Source organism: Diabrotica undecimpunctata, chromosome 8 (assembly GCF_040954645.1).
Source record: "Diabrotica undecimpunctata isolate CICGRU chromosome 8, icDiaUnde3, whole genome shotgun sequence".
NCBI classification, from domain to species: Eukaryota; Metazoa; Arthropoda; class Insecta; order Coleoptera; family Chrysomelidae; genus Diabrotica; species Diabrotica undecimpunctata.
In genome coordinates, this window is record NC_092810.1 from 123917788 (window position 1) to 123945540 (window position 27753).

The 27753-nt window shown below is 34.3% G+C and overlaps 2 protein-coding genes across 9 annotated transcripts in view; both read right to left on the minus strand.

Annotated features, from left to right (window-relative positions):
• Positions 1–17258, minus strand: part of LOC140447945 (uncharacterized) — a 47794-nt gene extending 30536 nt beyond the window's left edge. For 3 of the 5 annotated variants that reach the window (XM_072540892.1, XM_072540891.1, XM_072540893.1), the window contains exons 1-4: positions 17053–17257; positions 12569–12742; positions 6897–7025; positions 6690–6812 (exon numbers count right to left, since the gene is read on the minus strand). In XM_072540892.1, coding sequence (XP_072396993.1) covers positions 6690–6812; positions 6897–7025; positions 12569–12742; positions 17053–17174 — 548 coding nt within the window. In that variant the 5' untranslated portion in view covers positions 17175–17257. Of the gene's footprint in view, positions 1–6684; positions 6813–6896; positions 7026–12568; positions 12743–17052 lie in introns of those variants that run through there. The other 2 variants (XM_072540894.1, XM_072540895.1) reach the window with 2 other exon arrangements.
• Positions 17259–22877: 5619 nt separating this feature from the next.
• LOC140447946 (laminin subunit gamma-1-like) overlaps positions 22878–27753 on the minus strand; it is a 157497-nt gene continuing 152621 nt past the window's right edge. For all 4 annotated transcript variants that reach the window (XM_072540897.1, XM_072540899.1, XM_072540898.1 and 1 more), the window contains 2 exons: positions 23513–23883; positions 22878–23301 (listed from right to left, as the gene is read on the minus strand). In XM_072540897.1, the coding sequence (XP_072396998.1) occupies positions 22960–23301; positions 23513–23883 (713 nt within the window). In that variant the 3' untranslated portion in view covers positions 22878–22959. The remainder of the gene's footprint in view (positions 23302–23512; positions 23884–27753) is intronic.

Sequence of the window (27753 nt, forward strand, 5' to 3'; positions counted from 1 at the left end):
CAACAATATATGCAAGGAAATTGAGAGTCATGATCAAAACAACCAGCCAGGAGACTTGTTTCGAAAAATACGATACATAAAATGGGACTTTAAAGCCAGAACTTGGACTGTCGAAGAATACACGGGAATTCTGAAAACAAATAAAGAAGATTTAGCAGAGACGTGAAGATCATACTGCCAGGATCTATATAAAGACAATCAACATCTGAAACATATTTACTTTAACTTAGAAGAAATGGAAAAGAACCAGATATACTAGATATACTAGAAAGCGAAAAAACTGTCAATCAATAAACTTAAATTAAATAAGGTACCATGCCCAGATATGATAAAAAGCAGAAGTGCTCAAGGAAACAAAAGAAATTTGAATAAAATTGATTCACTCCCTCTGCAATCAAATATGAGATTCCAGGCAATGTCCCACTGATTGGACGTACTCTGTAATCACAACAATACACAAAAAAGCAGTTTACGTAAGAGCGACAATTATATAAATATTTCTCTTATCTCACATGCCAGCAAGGTAATGCTACAAATCATCAATGAGAAGTTGAAAACTTTCCAAAGAGGAATATCAGAAGAGCTGACCGGGTTTGCCAAAGGTAGAGGTATACGAGAACACGTTTTGAATATAAGCGAGACCGAAAACCAAAATATTGATGAAATACTCATCATCATCATCATTCTGGATTTACAACTCTGCGTGGGTCCTACCCTCCCAAAAAATTTCTCTCCAGTCGTCACTATCCTTCGCCTTTCTCTGCCAAGCACGTATTCCCATATTTCTTATGTCTTCATCGATGTTATCAAGGAACCTTGTTCTGGGTCTATCTCTTCTTCTCGGACCAATGGGTCTAACAAGGAGCGTTTTTCTAGCTGGGTCATTTTGCTCCATCCGCATTACATGTCCTATCCACCTCAGACGTCGTATCTTAATTTTTACTATATCAGGTTCCTGGTATATTCTGTCAAGTTCGAAGTTGTATCGTTTTCTTCACACTCCATTGTCATTCACTGCTCCATAGATTCGCCTTAGTACTTTTGTTTCGAAACATCCCAACATGTTTTCATTATTTTTTGTTAGAGTCCAGGTCTCCGAACCATATGTTAGGACTGGGCGTATTATTGTTTTGTAGAGTTTTATTTTTGTATTTCTCGATATAATTGTGGATTTAAGGAGGAGTAGATCAGTTACTGAGGGTTTTTACCTCCGAATTCTTTATAACTGAATCGATTCATTTGAAATTTTGTGTGTTGGTGAATAATTACTCAAGGAACAAAAGTTATATAGTACCGATGTGCGCTTCCACCCTGTTTGCCACCCCTTTTCGAGGGTGGAAATTTTTTCACTCAAAATAACCACGCTATTCGATAGAAGGACAAATTTCAAACAAAAAATGTGATAAACATTTTTTTCTCTAGATCAACACTTTTTGAGTAATTCGCTGTTGAAAAGTGTCATTTTTCGTTAAAAAAAAACATGTTTTTCAAAGGTTTTTTAAGAATAGCTCTGAAACTAAGAGTTTTATCAAAAAAAGTCAAAAGACTAAAATTAAAGCTCATAAAAAAACAAAAAGATTGGCTTTTAATGAATATTTTCAGTTCAATATTAACTGAGTTATGGCTGTTCAAAGAAGGTTTGTTTTTGTTTTTGTCTTTCAATACGAGTATTTAACGTTAAATAACGGAAAACAGGTACATTTTTCGACAAATGCTTGCTGCAACAAATGAGGTACGAATATTTTATTAAAGCCACCACTAAAAATAGTGCTTTTAAATTATCATCTCTTGTTCCGACTGTAAGTGCTCTGGATGAACATACCAAAAGGGTTTATTTACAAATCCAGATATGGTTGGGAAATAACAGCTTAAATATTTTGGATTTGGGTTGGTTTAAAAGTGGAGATTCTTTGGAACCAATTAAAATGCAAAGTTTACCAGCTCCACAAGAACTGCTGAAAATAATTTTTTGCAATTGTACAAAAGGTTGCGGATCAGCGTGTGGCTGTCGGAGGCTGGGATTATTTTGCAATGCAACATGCGGAACATGCTGTAGTGACAATTGCCAAAATTGTCTTTCAGTAAACGAAGACCAATTGGACGGTGAAAATTATGATTCCGATGATGAATAGATATTCATTTATTTTATACCTCGTTTTATATAAATATTATTTATTTTTAGTTTTTTGGAAAATAAAAAAATTGTAATATATTATAAACAAAATTTTTACTATTTATGTCCATGTCTAAGTTAAGGATTTAAGGATTTTATTTTCATCAAAAGGGGTGCTTGTAAGGGTTGAAAAAAGTTGGCTCATTTTATAAGTTAAAAATTAATTTTTGTCTACAAACAATGCACTCTAAAAATGTTTCAAATCGTTAAAAATATTTTTTAATTCATTTTTGACAAAGGGGGTGGTTGTGAGGGTTGAAATGTTGAAATTATAATAAAATGTTATTTTATAAGCAAGAAATTAATTTTTGTTTAATAAAATGCACTCAAGAAATGTTTTAGACCAATAAAAATATATTAAATTATTTTTTAAAAAAAGGGTTGGTTGTGAGGGTTAAAATGTTGAAATTATAATAAAAAGTTATTTTATATGCAAAAAATTAATTTTCGTTAAATAAAATGCACTCAAGAAATGTTTCAAACCAATAAAAATATTTTTTAATTCATTTTTAATTCATTTTTGTCATAAGGGTGGTTGTAAGGGTTGAAAATTTCCAATAAATAAAATATTATTGTATAGCTAGGGTATTAATTTTTATTTGTATTTAAATGAAATGTCTGAAGCTGCTACGACTTTTTTTTTCATATTATTTTTATAAACAGTATTAGCTTTTAAGGGTTTAAAGTATTATCGATGCAGTTATAAAAAATTCGGAGGTATTACCATATTTTAAACCTGAGTAACTGGACTAGAGATTGAGCCCAAAATAAACAGACAGATGTTTCCAGATAAAATACAGTACGGTAGTAACATTATTAAGACCTATAAACTCCGGCGTACCTCAAGGTACTGTGCTTGGTCCACTCTTACACCTATTATACACGGCCGACTTACTCACTTCTGATCAGTGTTCCTTAGCAACATTTGCTGATGACACCGTCATCCTTTCTTCCCCCACATATTCTATCGAAGCATCTAGAAGGTTACAAGTCCACTTACACACCATTCATATGTGGTTAAGAAAATGGCGAATCAGGGTTAATGAAAGTAAACAAGCCATGTAACTTTTACAAATAAACATCTGACATGCCCACCTGTACAACTAAACAATCAATATATAACGCATTCCGATAGTCTAAGATACCTCGGCATTAACCTTGATAGACGACTTACTTGGAAAAACCACATCTTTAATAAACGAAAACAACTTGGATTAAAATTAAGACAACTTAACTGGCTACTTGGAAGAAGATCTGAACTATCACTGGAATGATTAGTGTATAAAGTAATTCTAAAACCCATCTGGACCTATGATACTCAACCGTGGAGGTGTGAAAGCGAATCCAATATTGAAATCCTGCATAGGTTCCAATCGAAGGGCCTTAAGCAGATTGTTAATGCACGACACTACGTTGCTAATGAAGTCATACATTGTGATCTTTCAGTAAGTGTTGTGGGCAAAGAAATAAAAAAAAGTGTAGTGATAGTCATTTAAAGTGGTTCGAACTTCACCTAAAATCTAGTGCAGTAAACCTACTAGATAACAGCAGGGAAGTGAGAAGATTTAAGAGACACAAACCCTTGGACTTACCAGATAGATTTAATGAGTAAATTGTTTGGAATATAAGACAATTTAGTTAAATTTAATTATTAAGGTATCAGCACTGGCAGGTAATCTTCGCAATCTTCGCTCATGTTAATTTCTCTGATTAAATTATCAAATTTGATATTGTTCAAACAGAACTGATTGCAAATCTTTACTTGGAAAATAAATAAAAAAAATTCTGTATTTAATGAATTGCATCAAGTGATCTGTCACGGTAGTGAAAATATTTTTCCTATTCACTATTACAATGTCGTTTGCAAAATCTTGGACCCATATTCCTTGGCTGCTAAGCCCATAAATCAGGTTGTTATTTCTCTGTAATTAGAACATTTTTTCTTATCCCATTTCTTTGTCGATTATTGTGATTACAGTGTTGTAATTCTTTTTTTATGGCATAAACATTAGTCATTCAGTCACTTACAATTCTTTCTCCAATCAGACAAATACACAATTCTATCCCTAATCAAAAATAAACGGATAATTAATAGAAGATACGATAAGAAAACATACGGGGTCACTTGCTTCTCGTCTAGGGACCCATCAAGTCATTTTAGTAGACACACAAAACTGGATCACGGATAAGGTGAGCATTTAGTATAAACGAAGGGTGCAAATCTAAACTACCACACGATCATGAAAAATTTCATGCTCGCGTACAAATCTTATAGAACCGTGCATGTGTCTGACAAGAAATCTATAATGATATTATATATTTGTTGTGAGCCTGTTGCAGAGACTGGATATGATATGAATGGTGCATGTGCATACATATTATATTGAATGACATTTTTGTAGAAAGTGTTTGAATGATGTTGAAACTTGGGACATTCAAAAAAGATGTGACCAAGATCACCCAGTTTACCACAATGTTTGCAATTATCGTCTTCAATCACACAAACACGCATGTCCAAAGCATAGTCGATTTATGGTGGTTATATATTTACGTGGGGCTTTAAAACTCTTAAACCAAGTAGTTTGTTTAATAACTAGCTGTAAAGTGGTATATCTTGTATAGTTTGTGAAGGAGTAAAGATTCCATTCTGTGTTGTAATACAGCTTTACTATTTCTTGCCCTATTTTTTTCTTTTCAGAGACCTACTGCGTGGTAAAATGGTGGCTTATTTAAATAGTTGGTCGCTTATTTATGTTTATTTATTTGTATATGGATGTCCATGGATACAATGATATATCCACGATAAAAGAAAAAGGAAAATATCTAGAAGAATATAAATAAAAAATCTTATAGAAAAATGCACTGAATATAATAAACCACTAGCTTTAATATTTGTCGACTATGAAAAGGAATTCGACACCGTAAATCAACAAAAAATGTTGGAAGCCTTGACAGAATGCCGAATTGACTATCGGTATATAAATATAATTAAACACATATACCAAAACGCAATAGCCAGTGTTAGAGTGGGTGATCGTCAAACCCAGAAATTCCCGATACAATGTGGAGTACGCCAGGGGGACACCATATCGCCGAAACTGTTCACTACGCTTTTGGAATATATATGTAAAAGTGGACAACTGACCGACAAGGGCATAAACATAAACGGAGAAAAGCTTAGCCATCTAAGGTTTGCAGATGATATTGTACTAATAGCTGATAGGATAGATGAGGCCAAATAACTTTTAAATCAGCTCTGCCTTTCCTCGCTAGAAGGGGGATTGAAAATAAATTTATCTAAAACCCAGATGATGACAAATCTTGTAGTCAGCGAAGATATATGCGTAGGAACAAGATCCATAGACCAGGTAATGGCCTATAAATACCTAGGTCATGAGATTCGCATAGGAAAAGATAACCGAACCGTTGAGCTTCTCCGTCGTATAAGACTGACTTGGGCAGCCTTCGGCAAGCTGAACCATATTTTCAAATCGTCTGATATACCAATATTCCTTAAAAGAAAAACATTTAATCAGTGTGTTTTGCCAGTGTTAACTTACGGTGCGGAAACGTTGACTATGACAAGGAGAACAGTTCAAAAGATCCGTGTGTGTCAAAGGGCGATGGAGCGTGCTATGTTGGGCGTTTCACTACGAGACAAGATCCCAAATCGCAAGCTACGACAAAGAACAGGAGTGGCTGATGCAGTAGAGAGAGTAGCAACACTGAAATGGAACTGGGCAGGTCACGTGGCTCGAATGACAGATAATAGATGGACAAAGCGGATACTGGAATGGAGACCAAGAGATGATGCCTACCGAAGCAGAGGTCGTCCACCAACACGTTGGACTGACGATCTAAAACGTTGTGATAGGAATTGGATGCAAGAGGCACAAGATCGAAATAGATGGAAAATTATGAGGGAGATGCCAGCAGTGGATAAGCGAAGATTGAATGATGATCTTAAAGTTAAAGATAAAATAAAAATAGAATAGACAGTTAAATTTTGATTTCGTTACAGCGTACAACCATTCGCTGATATGCATATTTCTGCCTCCACGCGTCTTCAGAGCTCTAACGAAATAAAAATTTTTCCATCCCTTAAAGTAAATATTTAAAATATTTACCGAAAGATACTAGAGCGACATCTTATAACGAGAATATAAATCGGAAATCGAATTCAGGATTCAGTCGGAATCAGTTTTCTTAACGTTGCAAAACAGACGGCGACTGCACCGAGAGGTTTTATTTCGTTAACGCTTACCATGAGTTCACTCTGAGGACGCCAAGAGGTAGAAATATGCATATCAGCGAATGGTGGTACGCTGTAACAAAATTAAACCTTAACTGTCTATCTGCCTTAAATCGAGAGATATCCAGCATTTACTTTATATAGATAACTTTTATATATTTGCTTCATAAAGCTTAACATTTATGACATGAATTATTAAAAGAAAAACAAAGAGATAACAAAAGTGGGGAAAATTGAATCGTAAACAGATTTAAATATATTTACCTTTGATTTTTACACTCGGTAGTAAATCCTATATGCTGTTCTTTATGTTCTTTATGTTCTTTCGATTGTCGTGAGTATTGTTTCCTATGTTTTGCACATACTTTAACTAGATTTGCAGCATCTCTAAGAAAAATGACAATAAAATAAATATTTAAAAAGAAATATAGTTTTTAAATTTATTCAATTAATTTAATTAAATTTAATTACCTATTTGGTTTCTGTTTTACAATTCCGTTCCACACGGTGACTGCACTTCTATTTTGAAATATATTCGGATCATTTAATAGTGTACTAATGTCTATTAGCGGTTTACTTGGTCCAACTGCTGCATTTTCTCTAAAAATGGAGCATATTTTTTATTATTTATTTGTATTTTTAACGAACCAATATTTGTAACAGAAATTTAACTAAAAATAAAGCATAAAGTGTTTTAAATTATTGTTCCAATAAACATTTATTGTACCTTGCTGGAAATACTCATGCTATTTAATGTTCCAACATTTACCAATAGGAATTCTCTATTTAGCAGACTGCGACAAATTCTTCATTATTGAAAGTGCAGCTTACTGCTTACGAAAATGACCGAACAATAATGAATTTTTAGTACCAAATAATTAATAACTTGACTATCTCATAAGTAAAGACTGCAGCAGGGGAAGAGGGGGCAGTTTTGAACATGGGGTGGATTTGAACAATTCAAATTTCCCTCTTACAACCACCGCAATATTAGTAATTTTTGTTATACAGTGTTGGCTGCATTTATACTACCAGCAGAGAACTACGATGCATGAGCGATTGTTGTTGTGTTTACAAACGTAACATGAGAAGATACGGTTACAGCGGAGCAATGACAAGACTAATTTCTTCGTACTTAAACAATCGTAGTTGCAGAGTCCGGATAGAACAAGTACTATCCGAACTCGGGAACCCGGAGGCTGGAGTGCCACAGGGAGCGGTACTGTCACCTCTATTGTACACGATATACACAGCAGACATACCTAGAACACCAGGTACACTACTAAGCCTCTATGCCGACGACACAGCGATAGCGGCCAAATACAGAAATGTAGACATAGCGGTAAACAACTTACAAACAGCGCTAGACGACATAGAAGAATGGAGTTTAAAATGGAAAATCGCTATAAACTCCGAAAAGACACAGGCTGTACTTTTCAAAAAGAGGCACCAACAACCAGAAGAACAGGTAACTGTGCAAGACAATCCCATCGAGTGGAAAAATGAAGCAAAATACCTCGTAGTAATCATGGACAAAGGCTTAACGTTTAGCAAACATGTAGAAGCTACAGTACAAAAAGCCAACGTGGCAAGAGCATCAATAAGAGGCCTAGCAGGAAGAAAAAGCAAACTTAGACTGAAAACAAAAATAAGATTAATAAATAGTATAATTCTTCCTATATTAACATATACATATCGCATGGGGACACATATGCAATACATTAAAAAAGAAAATACAAGCGACACATAACAACAGCCTAAGAGAAGCAGTCAACGTACCGAGATACGTAGCAGAAAGATTCCTCTTTAGAGAACTACAACAAATCAGAGTGACTCATACAATGAAAGAAAAAGCTAGGGCAAAGTTCGCGGAGATAGAGAACCACCCCAGCCACATATTGCGAGAGATAATGAGGTACGACGCTTTCCACAGATGGAAGCACAAAAGACCCAAACAACAAATAGTAGAATAAAATCATAATACTAGAGAGAAAATCAACAATCACAATAGAGAGAAAACAAAACACCGAAGAGAAAACACTTCAAAAAACAACAACAGCGCACAATGAAGATAGTTCGTAGCTCATAACACTCGTGGACAATCGCAACGTATAGCGTGGACCCAGTTAATTTTAAATAGATAATTTATATTAATATGCACTAATTCTGATTTTATGTTTCAGGCATCCTACAAAAAAAATCCAAAAAACAGCAAAAAACGGCTTCGGCCACCAAAAAAATCAAAAAACTACTAACAAAAACCGACGCAAGCCACAAAAAAATATTAACAAAAACCATTAAAAACCCGGGCATGTAGGGCCCAACCTCTAGAGCACTAAGTCGCCGAACTGAGCCTAGCTCAGAGCGGAGACTTGAGGCCCAAGTAAGCAATTTTAGTTCGCGGATAAGCCACATTAAGATAACAGGAATATAGCGACAATGCGTTGTCCTGAGTTTTGAATTCGGTTAGGAAACCATGTTGGGGTTGTATTACCCAGAACCTCCACATGAAGAGCATTTGGCTGATAGTTGTGCCCCTAGAGTGCTATAGGAGGGAAAGGGATGGTCTGGAGCATTGGAAATTGCTTGCTTGCTTGCTACAAACGTAACAGCGAAAGTAAGGTTTTCGGTATTTAAACGCATCTGTGTGTAATTTTGGTTGTAAGTATAATACAAGCAAAATATTCGGAACTGTATGGTGTTGCTGTTATTAATTTACCTAAATTTAAAATCTGTAGTTGCGGGGCATATTTGAACAACAGGAATGTGACACTTTTGAACTTTGTTCGAAAGTGCCCCGTTACTGAAAGCTTCATTAGGAAGAATTAAAATTAATGTTAAATGTAGATTTTTAGGAATTGAGATAGTACGTACATACATAAGAAAACGTGTAGAAGTGCCTCCAACTGAAGATGATATTCAAAATGCCATACAAGTAGTGGAGGGTGGCATGAAACTTCGTACGGCTGCTGCAACGTATGGAATTAAACATACGACACTATTTTATAGAATAAAAAAGGAAACAGGAACGAGAAAGGGCAGAACAAAATGGTGTAGTTTATAATAATCTGCCGAATTATTCAAGTTTATATGCTACTGGTCAAGTTTTTAACAAAACTGAAGAAGACTTATTAGTTAGTTACATATTAGAATCTTCAAAAATAAATTACGGTTTAACTTATACCCAAATCAGAATTTTGGCTTATGATTATGCAAAAAGCCTGAGTACCAAAATTTGGCATTGAGGAAACCCAAAAACACCAGCCTTAGCCAAGCTACCAGTTTTACAAAAAAAAATGTTTGGACATTTTTTGACAATTATGAACGTGCTCGTTCAACACACGATTTCACACAAGACAGGATCTATAACTTAGACGAAACTGGTATCAGCACTGTCCTGCAAGCTCTAAACATTGTAACGCAAAAGGGAATCAAACCAATTGGGCAGATAGTTTCAGCAGAGAGAGGCACCCTGATCACTATGTGTGGGATAATGAATGTATTAGGAAATGATGTGCCTCCGGTGTACATATTTCTAAGAGCCCGGTTTCAAGGTACAATGTTGAATGGAGTTCCCTTGGGAAGCCTGGATTTGGCTAATTCGCCAAGTTCTGGATGGATAACCAAAGAACTGTTTCTTAATCATATTAAACGTTATACATAATGTTCTTTTGATTCCTCAATTTTAATATTGATGGACAATCACGAAACTCATTGTTCCCTTGAATGCATAATGTTTGCACGTAAAAATTGTATAGTATTAGTTACTTTTCCACCCCACACCTCACATCGTCTTCAACCGCTAGACGTAGCGGTTTATTCGTATTTTAAATCAAAACTTGCCATTGCTACGAACGAATGGATGATAATGCATCCTGCTCGAGCAATTACCATATATGACTTAGCAACTATTACAAACACTGCAAACACTTCTTCATTTATCATGAAGAATATAGTTGAAGGTTTTAGAAAAACGGGCACTTGGCCCCTAAACCGTCTTGTATTTTCGGATGTCGATTTTGACTGTGCTTTTGTTACTGATGCTATCTACATCAACCCCAATAACACCTGAAATTGTACGTCCTTTCCAAAGGCTGCACCGAGAAATAATATTAGAGCACGAAAAAAGGTTAAATCTAGAGTTTTAACAGAAAAACCAGAAAAAAACAAAATTGAATAAGAAACTCTAGCAAGAGAACAAAAACAACAGAAGTTGCAAGCAAATAAGATGAAAAGAAACATTTGGAATACTACTCCTACTACTAAGAAGAATGCGGAGTTACCACAGAGTGAAACTTCAGAACCCGATGAAGACATCGTTTATGCCAGTTCAGATAAATCGGAGGACTTCACAGACATTGACAAATATGAACAGAATAACTATATTTTAGTGAAGTTTGTTACAAAAGAGCTGTGTAATTATTATTTGGGACAGATCACTGAAATATTTGCTGTGGAGTCAGAGTTTCAAGTTAAAATTTTAAAAAGAATTAAGGGTAAAGGGACAAGTTCAATCTTTCACTTTTCAGAAACAGAGGATATTTCGATAGTCCCCATTGAAGATGTAGTTTTAAAATTACATCATACATTCAAATGTGTCTCTTGTTAGTTCAAAGCTATTCATTCAAATTCCTCGAGTAATAAAGCCTCTTTGAATCATTTTGGGCGTACCTGCTATTGTAATAACAGGTTTTAGGTAAACCTGTAAACAATTAAGAACCCTAATATACAAATAAATTGAAATATACGTCAACAGTTTTAGTGGGATCGATTTTTTGCGAAATCCAAAAGGGTCGGAAGTAGCGCTGAAGCTTTTAGGAATAAGTAAAGTTCTTCGAAATTTACATTAGTTTCATTTATGGTTTTGCGTCAAACAGTGTAAACGTGCGTATTGAGGGAAATTTAAAAGTGCATCTATACTGTAATTTTATGACGTAAACCGTGACTTCGTTAATTTGTTTATATCGCAATGTCCAAACCCAGTACTTGGATTCAGCCATATTCTGAATTAAAGCTGGATGGGGGAAAAGTATTTTGTCGAGCTTGCTCTAAAATTGTAAGTACTTACCTCTTTTCATTTTAAGAGCGTAGGCGCAAAATTTCGGGCCAATGCTTTTTAAATGCATTCATTTTTTTCGACTGAGAAAACTAATAAGTATTTTTAAAAAATTTAAACGCAGAATGATGAAAGATTACATTATTATTGAGGGCCGAAAGTCCCTGAAAACTTCTATAATGTTTATTTTAGTAAGTTACACGGGTGAAAAAGATGAAAAAATTAAGTGTGATTTTTAATTTTAAATATTCCATTCAAAAAAACTTTTCGTTTATTCTAAGGGACTTTCGGCCCTCGGTAATAATGTAATCTTTCATTCTGCGTTTAAATTTTTTAAAAATATTTATTAGTTTTCTCAGGATTCAAAAAAAATGAATGCATTTAAAAGCATTGGCCCGAAATTTTGCGCCTACGCTCTTATGGTAAATGCATGTTTCGGTAAAAAAACGCGTGAATAACTTTTGACTTTTTGTTTCAAATTTCTACAGATTTAGATTTAAATTTAAAAAAATAGATTTATGTTTTGAAAAATAAAATTGGTAGGTTTAGTGCTTTTAAGTACTTCGTTACTTCGCCTAAATTTAACCAAATCAGTTTGCTGTCAACGAATGTTGAGTCTTATGGACGAAGATATCGATTTCTTAAAAAATGTATGGTTTTTGAATGAATGTATGGTTTTCGAATGAAAGTCGAACCAGTTTTAATGATTGTACCAATCTGCAATTAACTCGATTCCTTGGCTTTGAACATAGAATTGGAGAAGTTACCATTTGGTGTGCTGTATCTGGACGTAAATTATTGATATTGAATAAAAGTGGGAATCAGTTGTTCTGAAACGTTGTGGAGAAAATTCACGATGAAAATAAAAGATCATCGCCTAAAAATGTTCATCTAATATTTTAAGGAAATCTTTATCATTCGTAAAATGTTACAAACAATTGTAATACTATGTATATTGTCCAAAACTTACGCTATTTTTGCCAGATTCTTCTTTTTTATATTGGTGTCGTATCTCAAAACAAATTGTAGTTCATGTGTTATATATTATTAATGCCTAGTTTATAACAGTACCAAAAAATTGACTTACAGTATAGTAGTGGTTTTCTTTTCTTCTGATTGGGAACAGTTTTGTTTAAGACTTTTTTTAAATAAACTTTTGACATTGTTTGTGTTCTCCAACTTTTTACACGACGAAACTGGGAGTTTATGTATTATAAAAGGTAACGAATCATGAAAATTTATTTTTGGGTCCTTTTTTGTCCTAAAACAGATAATCAAGACGTATATTATTAATGTATGCTATAGAAGTAACTTTGTCAAACCTAACTTCATATGCTAAAATATCTTTTAACTTATTTATTTTCATTTTTGATTATATTAAAGTAGAAACTTAAGAATGAATGTAATGTAATCTTAAATCTTAAAATCATATAAGTAGGGTAGCGTGAAGGACAGAAAACAAGTGAGAAATTGTTTTCATTTAACACCATAAGAGTATATCGCACCTTTGTAAGCTATTGGTACGGTAGGAGTAAGGGTATTGCACAATATGCTGGTCTCTAGGTTTGAATTTATATCAGCATATCAGAATAAGTGCCTCGAAATCAGATTAAAATGTTAAAGTCATAAAAGAAATTTCTAATATATATATATATATATATATATATATATATATATATATAGATATGGTCCTTTTGGTTTAGAAGAAAGAAATTAACTAGGCGATAGATTAATTGAGTTCTGTGACCAAAGATGATATGGCTATAATAATGAATTGTCTGTAATGAACACCTACTTTCAACACCACCGCAAAGACCTTGGAAATCTCCGAGGACAGATCGATGAACCAGTTAGATTTTATACTCATCAATGCAAACACTTTTCACGTATAGAGATAATCACAAACTCACTCCTCGACCTACTGTGTTAACTAAGACTTAACTTAACTTTCAAAGAGAGAATAAACCGTGTTAACTTGGGGGTTAATCGAGCCATACTAGATAAAGCTAATCAATGTCGTCAATCCACAAGAAGCAGTAGTTGTAAACCATGGATCAGTAACCAAGCATGAGAAATTATAGAACAAAGAAGACAACTTAAAATTGACAGTTATTAAATGAATATAAAACCTTGATAAGAGAAATTCAACGAAGATGTCACAAAGATAAGATGAATATGTTTCTAACACATGTCAGGAAATACAAATCCACGTACATGGCGAAAAAACAAGAGATCTCTTTCAGAAAGTGAAGCTGCTTGCTCGGTAATTTAAACCCAGCAACTATGCTATAGAAGATAAAACAGATAATGTGGTAAGTGACGCGGCTCTGAAGACTTGGAAGAAATACTGCACAGCACTCTATAAAAAAGAAAACATTCATCATATTACATCACTAGAAATCACACCAAAAATAAAAATCAGATATCCTAAGATCTGAATTTTGAGCCATAAAACACCTTAACAGAAATAAATCAACTGATTGCGATGATATGACAGCAAATCTTTTACAGAACATGAGTGAAGCCGGTCGCTAATGTGGAAACTGTGCAATCAGATATGGGGAATAGGCAAATTTCCCATTTGTTGATGCACTGCGCTATTTACTCTAATTCATGAAAAAGGTAAAGCTTTTAACCAGTGCGTTCTACCAGTCCTCACATACGGAGCAGAAACCTTAACTCTCACAAAAACATCAGACGAAAAATTGAGAAGGACACAATGAAATATGGAGAGATCAATGCTTGGAATAAGCTTAACAAATAGAATAAGAAACGAGGAAGTTCGTAGACGAACCGGAGTGGAAGACATTATCGAACATATTACAAGGCAAAAATGGAAATGGGCAGGACATGTTGCAAGAATGAAAGACGACAGTTGGACAAAAAAATTGCTTGAGTGGAGATCACGGGCTGACAAGCGAAGCCGAGGAAGACCCCCAACGCGATGGACCGACGACCTCAAAAGAATCGTGACCAATTGGATAGCAGAGGCGCAGAACAGAAGCAGATGGAAAAGTCTAGAGGAGGACTATGTTCAACAATGGACAACTCAGAGCTGATTGATGATGATGATGATGAGAAAGGTGCAACCTATACGAAAATAATAAAACCAGAATAAGAATTGAAAATCGTAAGTCCAAATATTTTAAAGTCAGTAGGAGAGTTCGTCAAGAATATAATCTATCTCCAAGTCTCTTTAACTTCTATGGGGAATATATACATAAGAAAAGCAGTTGACAAATGGAATCGCTGAGTCTGTACCGCAGGCAAACAGATCTCAAACCTTAAATATGCAGACGATACAACTCTAATAACTGCATCAGAAGAAGAAATGTTAAACCTGTTACAGCTAGTGGAAAGCGACAGCAATAGATCAATAGATCAATAAACAAAAAATGATAGTCCTTGATAGATTTACTGCAAACAACCGGAGTTTAGGACTAGTTTGAAATGAACTTAACTAGTTCCATCATCTTGTGAAACCAAATAACGAGGATAGCCAAACATGCTATGAGAACACCAAAAGATTCGTGCTGATTTTTCCAATATTGAGTTATGGGTCCTAAACATGGACAATTAAATCGAACTATAGGAAAAAAATTGATGTCTTCAAGGTGTGGTGCTGAAGGAGAATGTTCTAGATCTTAGGGACACACTACAGAACAAATTACTCAATAATACAAGAGCTTAACATCTTTTTCTTGGAGTGTCTTGTCTGGTTTAAACATTGATATCATCAACGCAATACATACGTTTTTTTGTTGCACTGTAAAGATAAAGTTTTTCAATACCACTCGCACAAGTTAGCAAGCCAGTATATCCTTCTCCTTCCTTCCTTCCACACCTACCGTAAATTTCTCTTCGGTAGTAACTTGGAGTAAAATACACTTTTCTTTATTTCTCTTACTATGACCAATGTATTTCAGTTTTTCATTCTTTATTGTAAACGGTAGTTCAGATATACTACTGATTCTTCTAAGAACTTAGTTGATAATTAGATTTTTTTATAATTCATTTATCTTTAATATTTTGACAGTGAAAGTAATATCAGAACTAATTACATTTGGGATATTCTCTCAAAAAATTATACTATTCTGGTCTGAAAAGTAACCTCCTTCGTGAATGAAAAACATATGTTAGTAGATTTATTCTAAGTACTATAAACTAAGTGACATAGAAGTCCAAACACCCATTATAAATTATTATATTTTGAAAATATTTTGTACAATTATACAGGGAAGCAAAATAAATAAAACGATCAAAATTTCAATATGATTGAAACAACTTACAGAGGTAAATCAATTAATAATGTGTTGATGCAGCTTGGTCGGCAACAAACTCTTGGATGCGCCTGGAATCGCTTCTGATTAGATGGTTAATATCCTCGTGAGGTATAGCGTTCCATGCCCTAATTAGCTACTCACGAAGTGCATTCAAAATTTGAGAAGGATGCTCTAAATTAATAAGTTTCCGACCCATCATGTTCCATACTTGTTCAATTGGGGATAAATCTGGAAATTTCGGGGGCTAGGGCAAAAGATTAATTCCAGCCTGTTCAAAGAAGTTCATGAAGACTCTCGCTCGCAATGTGTGGTCTTGCGTTAAGCTGCTGAAAACTTCCACGTTGGGACGTCTCAAGGTAGGGTATGAGATGAGGTTCTAGAATTTTTTTTACATATCGCTGAGCTGTCATGTTCTCTGACGATTAGAGGTAACCTTGAACCTTAAGCGATGACACCCCACACCATAGCCCCAACAGTGTGGTGCACGTGCTGTTCGACAAAAACTATGGATTTTATATTACACCACGTCGTCTTCTGACCCTAGCTTCGCCATCATACATCTCTAAACATATTCTGGATTAATGACTAAAGGCAACCTAATTCCTTTCCTGGTCTCAAGCCAATCGTTCTATGCATCATTCAAAACGATTACGTCGATGTTCAGGGATAAGAGGTAGCACCTAGTATGGCCAAAAATGATTGGTCAAACCATTGATTTGCAATAGTCGAGTGGAAGAGAAGAACCATTATCCCTAGACGACGATCCTGATGTACCTGACGAACCTCTGTAGTTCTTCGGCGCCGCCCTGTGCCTCTCGATTTTCGTGGCTTAGCTCTCTTCTTGATGCTAAGCCCGATAATATCTTAACATAGTATCTAAACTATTGTCCGCAATTTCCCGAAATATTTGCGATTTCCTAAATATTTGCAATTTCGCGAAAAGAAAGTCCGGCTTAAACTCGCTCAGTTGATGGAAATTTGTGCGTCTTTGTACTCTGGGCATTGTAAATGACTTAAAAAAAATAAACACCGTACACCGCTAAATTTTTATCGGTATTAACCTAATAATAATTAAGTTTTTAGTGAACAATATATAAAAAACGAAAGCCTAACCTGATATGGCTGAAATTTGTTTCTGTCAAGATAGGCCTGTACTCGTATACCAAATTTTATTAAAATAAAATTAATTTTTATAATGTATGTTTGGGTTTATATATTTTTAATCTAATAAATACTTCTCTTAATAACTGAAAATAATAAGAAAGGATATTGTTTTATATTAACTTACTCTTTGTGTTCTAAAACATGCTGGTGTTTTATATCTTTAATTTTTTGTCTATAAGTTTCATCATCGAGAATATAATTTTTATTTTGACTACATATTTCACTTGAAATTTTGTAACTTTGCATAAATAAAAAACTGTAAACTAAAATTTTTGTTAAATTTTTGACGTTTCAAATGTGTAACATATTGAATGTTATAAAAATGACAGTACAAATTTTTGTCATATCACGATATCGGTTATACAATTATATTTTTTAATTTGTTGACGCATGGTAGAGGTGAAAAATCGAAAATTTTTTCTATAAAAATATGCAAAACAGAATTGTTTATTGTTGTTTAGGTTTATATGACTGCGGACACTAACAATTTTTATTTATTAGTTATTGTTTCGTATATAATCTTATCCTAAATCTAATTTTGTTAATGTTTTTGAAAAGTTTTGTGAATAAGTTAGCTTATTAAGTGTTAAGGTGGATAAGAGTTTTTCTCGGACCGGTTGAAGCGGAAGAAACTCTTTATGCTCTTTGAGAAACGACAGGGACGAGCGCAGCAACAGTAAAAATGCCGTCCGACGAACTGACGGACTAGGGCAAGAATACAAAGAGAAGATAAAAAGGGTAACGGTGTGTTCATTACGGAGACCATCGCATCGTATTCTCGCCTAGAGCATAGCATTGACAGTGAACGCTCGCATTTAAATAAAATGCATTTATTTTACCTGGCGATCGATACCATGGTTGGAGCGAGGGTCGGTTGTCGGCGCCTCGTAGTGTTGATCGTAGAGTACTACGACCCTACTAGTCTACTAGACCCGAGGCTGGGCGCTGCGCTGTAACAGTAAACACTGGCACTTTTAAAATAATGTATTTATTTTACATGGCGATGATAACATGATACCATCCTATGGTCCGAGCGAGGGTCGGCGCCTCGTTATGAGCGCACACTAAAAAGTAGGTCCTTAAGAAAAGTAGAAAGGTAGATAGAACGTCAATAAAGAGAAGTGGAATCGAAATGAAAGACGAGATGATGGAATTACAAAAACAATTGGCCTTAGGCGAAAAGGATATTAAAAGAGAGCTTAGTGACCAGACAAAGAAGGAAGTTCGAGAATTAAGTACTAGACTTGAGTACCCAAATAAAGAGAAGAAAAAGATTTTGATATAGACGCTGATGAGCCGGAGGTGCTGAAACCGGCCATGGAAAAAATGATAGAGCAAACTTTATAGATACAGGCAGGGAATAAATTAACTGTTAAGATACGAGAGAGAACATTTCTGCTGCAGCAAGAAAACCAAGAAGAAAAGGAGAAGCTAATGAGAAATTAAAGAATATTAAAGGACTTTAAAGAAGAAAAAATTTACATAAATAATGACTTGACAAAAATTGACAAAATAAAGCAAGAGGAAATCGAGAAAAAATACAAGAGGCATGAATTGTACAATTTTATGGACAAAGCTTAGAAAAGTAAAAAAAAAATAATAACAATAACAATTAAAATTTACTAAAATTAGATAAATCGTCAATATCATAGAATAAAACATAATAAAATAAAATATAGGTACAATCCATTGCAAAATTTCACTAAATTGCAAATTGCATAATAAAACCTTACGAACTAGTTTACCAATAAGTGTAAGCTGCTGCATGTAATACCAAATATATATATAAATACTTTGTTGCTTGTACCTAAACGTACTGTACTTTCTTAATTATTCGTTAAGAAACTCCTCCACTGAATAATAAGGTCTTTCAGATAGATAGGCTTTTGATAATTTACGGAACTTTAGGAAAGAAGTTGTAGATTTAAGTTGCAAAGGGAGATTGTTGTATAATTTTTTTGCCGAATATAATATAGATTTATTTACTAATTAAGTGGATGGGATCGGTAAATACACATCAAAGCTTGAATTTCTGGTGGAGTAGTCATGACTAGGTCTTTCTGGAAAAACATGTAGGTGTTTACGAATTAAGCAAACAGTTTCTAGAATATATAGAGACGAAAAAGTTAAAGTCTCGTGATTTTAAAAGTAGCTTCTTCAATGTGTTATTCTACTGAGGCCAAAGAGATACCGTATTGCTCTTTTTTGTAATTTAAAAATAACATCAGATTGGGCAGCTGTACAAGAACCCCAAGAAGGAAGGTCATATCGAAGATAAGACTCGAACAAAGAAAACTATGTTATTTTGGAAGATGCTAAATTCATTTCCTTCGAAACAGATCTTATTGCATAGCAGACTGAGGGAGAAAACCAAACAAAATGGGAACTAGACCCACCAGCAAACTAGAGACGATCAACAGGGATGGATCAAATAATAATGGAACTATGACAATAAACGAGGACATGGAGGGATTATCAATAAGGGTAATAAGGAAAAATAAATGTCACCCAAGTACAATCCGGTTAAGTTCATGGAACATAAGAAGTACTTATAAAGCAGGTGCCCTAAAGCATATATTGTCAGTGATAAAACAATACAAAGTAGATATCCGGGTAATGCAAGAAACGAATCAAAAGCAAACTAGTGTAAAAATGACAGACAGGCGATAGCTTTTTCAGTAGTGGCGAGGAAGATCAAATGTTGGGAATGGGTTTTATAATTACTGACATCTTACAAAGTGCGACAGTGGAATTCGAGCAAATATCTGAACGGATTTGTAGGCTGAGACTAAGAGGTAAGACTAGAAAATTAAGTTTAATAAATGTGCATGCCCTTCAAAGAATAAAGACCAGAATATAAAACAGGAAGAATTATTTAATAAGATTTTACTTATATATAATCAAATTCCAAAATATTATATTAAAATTGTAATAGGTGTTTTAAATGCCAAGGTGGGAAATGAAGAGATGCTCCAAAAAACTATGGGAGGTAAAAGCAAACATGATGAAAGCCACGATAATTGGAAGTTGTTGGTAGGCTTTGCACAAGGGGAACAACTTAATAATTAGGAGTACTGACTTCCACCATAAGAAAATCCACAAAGAAACATGGATCTCTCAAGATGGTAGGACACGCAAGATCCTAGTGGAAAGCAAACATGCGAAATTAATAACAGATGTTAGAAGTTAGAGAGGGGCAGACACGGATTCCGATCACATACTTATGATCACGAAATTAAGAGAAACTATCCCAAAGGTCAGAGAACAGAGAATATCGTATAAAAAATATGACGTCGCCAAACTAAGGAACAAAGACACCGCTGACAACTTCCAGACAGATGTGACAGCAAAACTACTTCAAAACGAAAACCAAGGTGACATTGGAGGAGTGGGGGAATAGTAGAAGAAGCTATAGAGGAAGCGGTTAGGTCAAGTAAAAAAGAGGAGAGATAAATAATGGTTTCATGCCAATTGTAAGAAAAACCTTTGGGTGAGCTAAAACCAAGTGACAAAAATAGAAATCAATATGAAGCACAGAAAAGACAGGCGACAAAAGAGTGTAGGAGAAAGAAAAGGGAGCATACGGATAAAAAGCTCTATGAGATTGAAGAACATTAAATTGATAAAAATGTAAGAAACTTCTACCAGAATACGAAAAGGAGCTACAAGAGTGAACTACTACAAGGGTAAAAAAGGGCACCTAATAGGAGATAAGCAGGGGAAGCTAAATAAATGGCAGGAGCATTTTCAAGAGCTGCTAATGAAGAACCAGATGGAAATAATGAGGAGCAAGTGGAAATGGTAGAGGAAGTCAACGATCTGGCGAAAACATTGGAGACTCCCACCGTGGAAGAAATAAGAGAAATCATATATAGCATGAAAAACTATAGAAGTGCAGGCAACAGTGGCATTCCTGCAGAAATAATCAAGAATGGGGGAGAAGCACTTCTAACGCGGATGAAGACAAAACTATGAAGATGTTTGGAGGAGACCGACAAATGCAAAGATCGGAGAGCTGTACGGGAAACCAGAAATTAAACAGATCGTCAGGACAAAGAGACTTAGTGAAGAATTTTTCGTAAAAGCTGTTACCAAGTGACTCATTGCTTTCACAGTAGAAGTTGGATCATTCTTTCCAGTGTTTTTGTTATGCAGGGGCTCAATGAAATACTTACATAAGATTCTGCCAAATCAGGATTTCGATTTGTCTTAAGTAAAGGAATCACCATTTTTTGAGTAAAAAATATATTTCTTTTCCTTTTTGATATAAATTTGCCAACATTATCATTATATTAGCTATTCGTGGAGAAGTGTTTTTCTTATTCTTAAGACATTTTCAATCCATACAAACTAAACTACATTATCTGGACATAATTTTCTCAAAAACTTCTAAACCTATTCGGTCTCTGGATTTGCTTGTAGTTTAAAGATGTTTTGTAAACGTTTGGCTTGGAGTACTTTTGTTTAAAGTTTTACAAAAATTTCTCTAAATGGCAACCCCACAAAAAAAATCAAGTGGGTTTAAATTTCCTAGAAATGATAAATAACTTTCTACTGAAATTATTTACAATATATTGGCGTACATCTGATCTGGTGTGACATGGGGTATAATCCTGCTGACGTTAAATTAGAGGAAGGTTGGCAAAAAATCATATGTTTCATTATTTCATCATCATCATTGGTGCTACAGCCCTATAAAAGAGCCTTGACCTTTTCCCAAGTCTATTACGCCAGTCAGTTCTATCCATTGCCAACTGTTGCCAGTTTGCTGCGCCTATTTGTCTACCATCCTCATCTACACCATCCCTCCATCTGAGTTTTGGTCTACCCCTACCTCTACTTCCCACAGGTTGTGACATATTTACATACTTCCTATTTTTATAAAGGATACTACGTCTTTACCACCAAACATATGTTTATATCTGTGATATGTCTCGTAGTTGTAACTCCTTCTCCAAACACCATTTTCACAGATGCCACCAAATATTCTTCTCAGGATCCTTCGTTCAAATAGAAGCAGGAGATTTTCATCTGCCTTGGAAATGGTCCATGTCTCCGACCCATATGTCAACACTGGTTGTATAAGGGTTTTGTATATGGTTATTTTTGTTTTTTGGCTTAAGTTTCTGCTTCTCATATGTCTACTCAGTCCAAAATAGCATTTGTTTGCTAGGATTATTCTTCACTTGATTTCTTCCGTCACGACGTTCTCCTTGGTGATCAGGGAGCCTAAGTATGTGAATTTGTCCACCACTTCAAAGGTAGAATTATCAACCGTGAATTGGTGGCCGATGTTTCTGGCTCTATTGTTGGGTGTTGATGCCATTATCTTAGTTTTATTTTCATTTACTTGCAGGCCCATATTTTTTGAGGCGTTTGACAAGGTGGTATACATTTCTTCTAGCGTGCGTGTTGTGCGGGCAACTAGATCAACATCATCTGCATATGCCAAAATTTGGGATGATTTATTAAAAATGTTTTCTCTGCTGTCTATTTGGACATCCCTGACCGCCTTTTCCAAAGCTATGTTGAAAAGGAGACACGCCAGCGCATCTCCCTGTCGCAGCCCAACATGCGTTTCAAATGACTGTGATTGTTCGCCCTGTATTTCGACTTTGCAAACAACTTTACGCATTGTAGCCGTAACCAATCTTATCAGTTTATCGGGGATGTGGAATTCATCCATGGCTTTATACAATTTATTTCTTAGGACACTATCATAGGCCGATTTAAAATCTACGAAAAGATGGTATGTGTCGATATTGAATTCATTGGTTTTTTCCAGTATTTGCCTTAGCACAAAGATCTGGTCTGTTGTTGATCGACCAGGCCTAAAACCACTTTGATATTCGCCAAGAAGCTCCTCTGAATATTCTAATATGTTTCATTATTTACAAAGCACAAATAAAGAACGAATACATCTTCAGCTTTTCAACGTAAAAAAAAACAATAATTTAGTAACTTTATTAAAAAATCATGTAAAAAGGTTTTAATATAAAACATAACAACACAAATATATATTAAATGTTTACTACGGTTCAAGCTCTATTCTCCTATAACATCCAGATGGAAGTGCATCCACAACTTGTTCAATATTATCAACCTCATCTTGCAACAATGTTATTTGCTTTTTGTATCTTTCGATCAATTCATCTTTCATTTTTTTCTCGTCCTGCAAACGTTGAAGCTTTTCGTCTAATTTTGCTGCTTTTATTTTTTCTTCAGTAATTTTTATTTGTTCTTCCAATCTATCTACATCCGTCTCATCTATACCAGGTGAGTTTTGTAATTCATACATGATGTTTTCAATATCGGATAATAGATGGCGCACTTTATTTGAGACCTCTTCTGTATCCTTTTCGGCTCTACCGACCTAAAACGAAAGATAGCAAATTAAAATTGATATAATATTTTAACGTCGCAGAATACTACAATTTTATTCGATGGCAATTTGTACTACACAAGATGGAACTAGACGAAAAGGATATCATATATAAGCCTGTAAACAAGTTGCCAGACAGTAGCCAAAAATAATAAACAGTTTACAATAAACATTTTAATACTTATTTTTACGTGTTACTTACTTTTTCCTTCGCTTCGTTTATTAAACTTGTATTACTTTTCGTTTTTTGAACCAATATTTTCAATTCTCCTTCTGTATTTTGTACTCTATCAAACATGAGCCCGGCTTCCTCGACCAAAGCTGTGGAATTTTTATAAAGTAGTTCTGATTCATGTTTGATTTCACAAGCTTTGATAGAAGCATTTTTAGCTAACACATTCGCCTGTTGAGCTTTTTCTAATGCCACATCAGCATTATTTTTAGCTTGGTCTAGCTCTTTGTCGTACGAGTTCATCTGTTTAAAGACGTCATCAATTATACTTTCCACATTTTTTACAGATTTTAAAGCAGCTTCAGCGTCTTCTTTGCTTTTTTTTGTTTGTGTATCAAATTCTGGAACATAATAAATAAAAAAGGTATCAGATATAAGAATTAATATTTATTTAGATGTCTCGAAAACTATTAGTTTTTATTATATAATTTAGGTTTATCAATAGTGATAAACCTAAAAAATACCGATAGAACCTTGCGAATTTGTATTCTCGAAGCCGTAAATACCAAAGGAGTAACCGCTGATGGTATGAAATCATAAAAAAGGATGAAAAAAGAAAAGTTAAGTTAAATGAAGGGTTTTTTATTTCAAAAGTTTAAGAAGGTAAGGGTTAGTTGAAAGATTTTCTCCTATTATTTACGCTGTAGTGGCACCCCACGTGTCTCCTCGGAATTGGGACCAAGGAATTTGAAATAAGTCCTTGTTATAAACATAATTTGTCTACAGATCACGACATTGTTTTATTGACCATACAACACAATGGCAATCGCTGTGACATGTTACACGTTTCCACCTCTATATTCATTTCACATTTACAAATTGTCGTAATTGTCACATTGACAATAAAAATTTCAGACGAAGTTCTGAAAGAATAAACAAATAATTATTAATAAAATGGCTATTACGTTGTATACCGTCCAAGAAAAAGTGCAACTTGTAACATGGTACTTTCAGGGTCATTCGATACGCAAAGTAATTGATTTATTTATTGTTGCCTTCGAAAATAGACCCCCACCAAGTGTTACAACAGTTAAAAATACCATTAAACATTTTCAAACTTCGGGATGTGTAAACAGTTGTAAAAAGTGTTATGAAGGTATTGAACCACGTGTTAGACTTGTCTATGAGAAGCCTCAAAACAGGGATATTGATATTTGTGCTTTTGTGGAAGCTAGTCAACCCTGTAATAGTGTACAAATTGCTAGGGAAGTTAACGTGAATGCTCGAATTGTCCAGCGAGTTCTCAAAAGGAATGGGTATCACTGTTTTAAGATACAACCAACACAAGAACTGTTTCCGGAAGATAACTTTAGGCCGATGGAGTTTTGTGAATTTATGTTAGATAAACATAATGAAAATGTACACTTTTTAACAAATATTTTATTTTCTGACGAATCTTCATTTTTATTACATAAAAAACACAATCCATCCATTGCAAGGTATTATTCTCGGAAAAATAAGCACCCCAGTGTTGCAGTGCGAACGCAGCCTCCGCAAAAGTTAAATGTTTGGACTGGGATGTTAAGCGACCATATTGTCAGTCCATTTTTTATCGATGGAAACCTACACGGGCCCAAATATTTACAACTTTTACAGAATGAGATCAATCCGGCAGTTCGACGCCTTCCCGTTAATTTTCAGGAAGTTTATTTCCAACAGGATGGGTGTTCGACTCACAACTCTAGAGCCACTATTGACTTCCTCAATCAAACGTTTCCTAATCGACTGATAAGTACACGTGGTACAATTAAATGGCCCGCTAGATTCTGTGACTTACCGCCTAACAATTTCTTTTTTTTGGGGTTTTCTCAAAGAAAACATTTATAGGCATCAGTTTGAAAGGACCACAAAAATAGTCGAATTAAAGGTAAAAATACTTCATTTCTCTGCAAGCATTACGCCAGCCCTACTAAAAAAATGGGAAGAAATCTGTATGACAGATTTAGTTACTGTTTAGCACAACGAGGTGGAATATTTGAGTCCTTAATTCATTAATCTGCTTTCCTAATTTTTATTTTTTGTTAGGTATATTTTACGAAGTTTGTAGGTTCTTAATTAGGTAGTATTTTTTATGTTGTTTGGAAGAATTTTATTGTTTTTTTTTATTTAAAAGTACACACGATTCTTATTCTGATTTTTTTCTTCTTTCTTGTCTTATTGTTATAAGCTTTGTCCATAAAATTTATACAAATTTCAGTGACAATAAAGCGTATTACTTATTTACTTACTTATTTATTTGTATTGCTATTAAGGCTAAAAAATGCCAAAAAACTAGTTTTAGAGCATTATAATAAATATACTCTAGAGATGGGATTGCAATAAATCTTAATTCCTATGGTCAACAAAACAATGTCGTTATCGGTATAAACACGTAGTTTTTCATGGCCGGTGGCTTACATAATTTAAAACTGAAGTGTAAAAACCCGCACTGCTTGTGAACTAGTTTAATACATACGCAATTGTATATAAATTTGTTACCATCTTTCACGAGGATTATTATTAGAATTGTCGGAGGTGTTACCGAAACTACGTCAACATATTTTAACACTAAAATATGTAGATGAATGTTTAATAAACGTCCTTTGCAAAAATGTGTTAAATTTGGCTCCTAGAAATGTAAAAAGTAGGAGTTCTACCAACTCACTATTTACTTTGAAACAAAAGTCTACAATATTTACAAATGCTGCAAATTATCCGATATAGTTTTATTGGAACGTCGTGACGTTGCATTTCCACACCAAGTCACCATCTTTGCCTGCCGTGAGCGTCCTCTTCTTCCAAATTCCTGCTCTCCATTACCTTCCTGATATGTCCACTCCAAGAGATTCTTGTTTTGTGTCTTTTACGCCTTCCATCTAAATACTTTATTGGACTCTCTATTTTATTCTATCCATAGATGTTCAAACCACGTGAGATCCTACCTTTTTATTCTGCCAGTTAACGGTTCTCTGGCATTAAATATATCTCTAATGGTCTAATTGATGATTCTGTCGCTCTTTGCTATTCTGGCACTCACTCAAAGATAGTTTATCTCTACCTCATCTAACTTTGTGTTTGCTTCAGTTTTTATGGTCCACACTTCATTTTCCTACGTTACGATAGAGTCTACAAATGCTCTTCTAATCCTAATATTTTTTTCCAGTTATAAGTCGAATCTACAATACTGAATTAAGATTTTCAATTACCTTTTTTCCTTGTTCAATTCGGTATCTAATCTCCTCTTATCCTAACCTATCTGTTGTTAAAATTGCTCCTAAATATTTAAACGATTTTAACTGCGTTATCTTCACATCATTGCCAATAAAAACCTAAAAATTAGCTTCAGAGTTTACCACTAAATATTCTGTTTTTTGCAAACTTATGTCGAGTCTCCATTCTTTATCTTCAAACTCTTTCTAAATAAAGTTAAATAATAGAGGAGATAGGCTGGCCTTCAAAAGGCCTTCAAACTAGTCGTACACGATGGATTTTCAGTTGAAGTGAATGATATTACTGCCATTTTGCATATCCTGAATTCCTTAATTAAACAGAAACAGCTTGTATGTTTGAAAAACCAGTTGATGTGATGTAGATGTAGAATATCATGTGCAGAACAAATAACAACTTAGGCAAATATATTAAAAACAACAAGAGCCAAAATAAAAAGCACTTACACAGTGGTGTATACAAATTTAAATGCGGCTGCCCAAAAACTTACATCGGTCAAACTGGTAGAAAGTTTAATAAACGAATAGCAGAACATAAAAGGGCTTTCAATAATAGAAAAACAGATTCTACATACGCACTTCACCTTCTAGATCATATTCATTCTTTTAATGACAAATTTCAAATTCTTAACATTCAAAATAAAGGCCTTAAAATATCCTTGTTAGAATCTATGGAAATCAATAAATAAAAAACACAGATATAATTCTGAATGACCAACTTGCGACAAACAGTTCTCCCCTCCTCAACCTATTTCATTAAAGACTATAAAGTGTAAACGCATGATAATAATAGATCACTTGAGAAAGGCAATCAGCCGAAACAGCTGTTGTGTTAAGATTTTATAATAAATGTTGTGGAAGTTTTGAAAACAAAGTTTTCAGTGTTTTATTGTTACATAAAATGAATTTTCATCAAGTAACGGTCGAATTCATCAATTATGTAGAATATCACTTTAAACTTAATATACACATGTTCAAAGATATTTTCAATTATGTTTTTTGGTG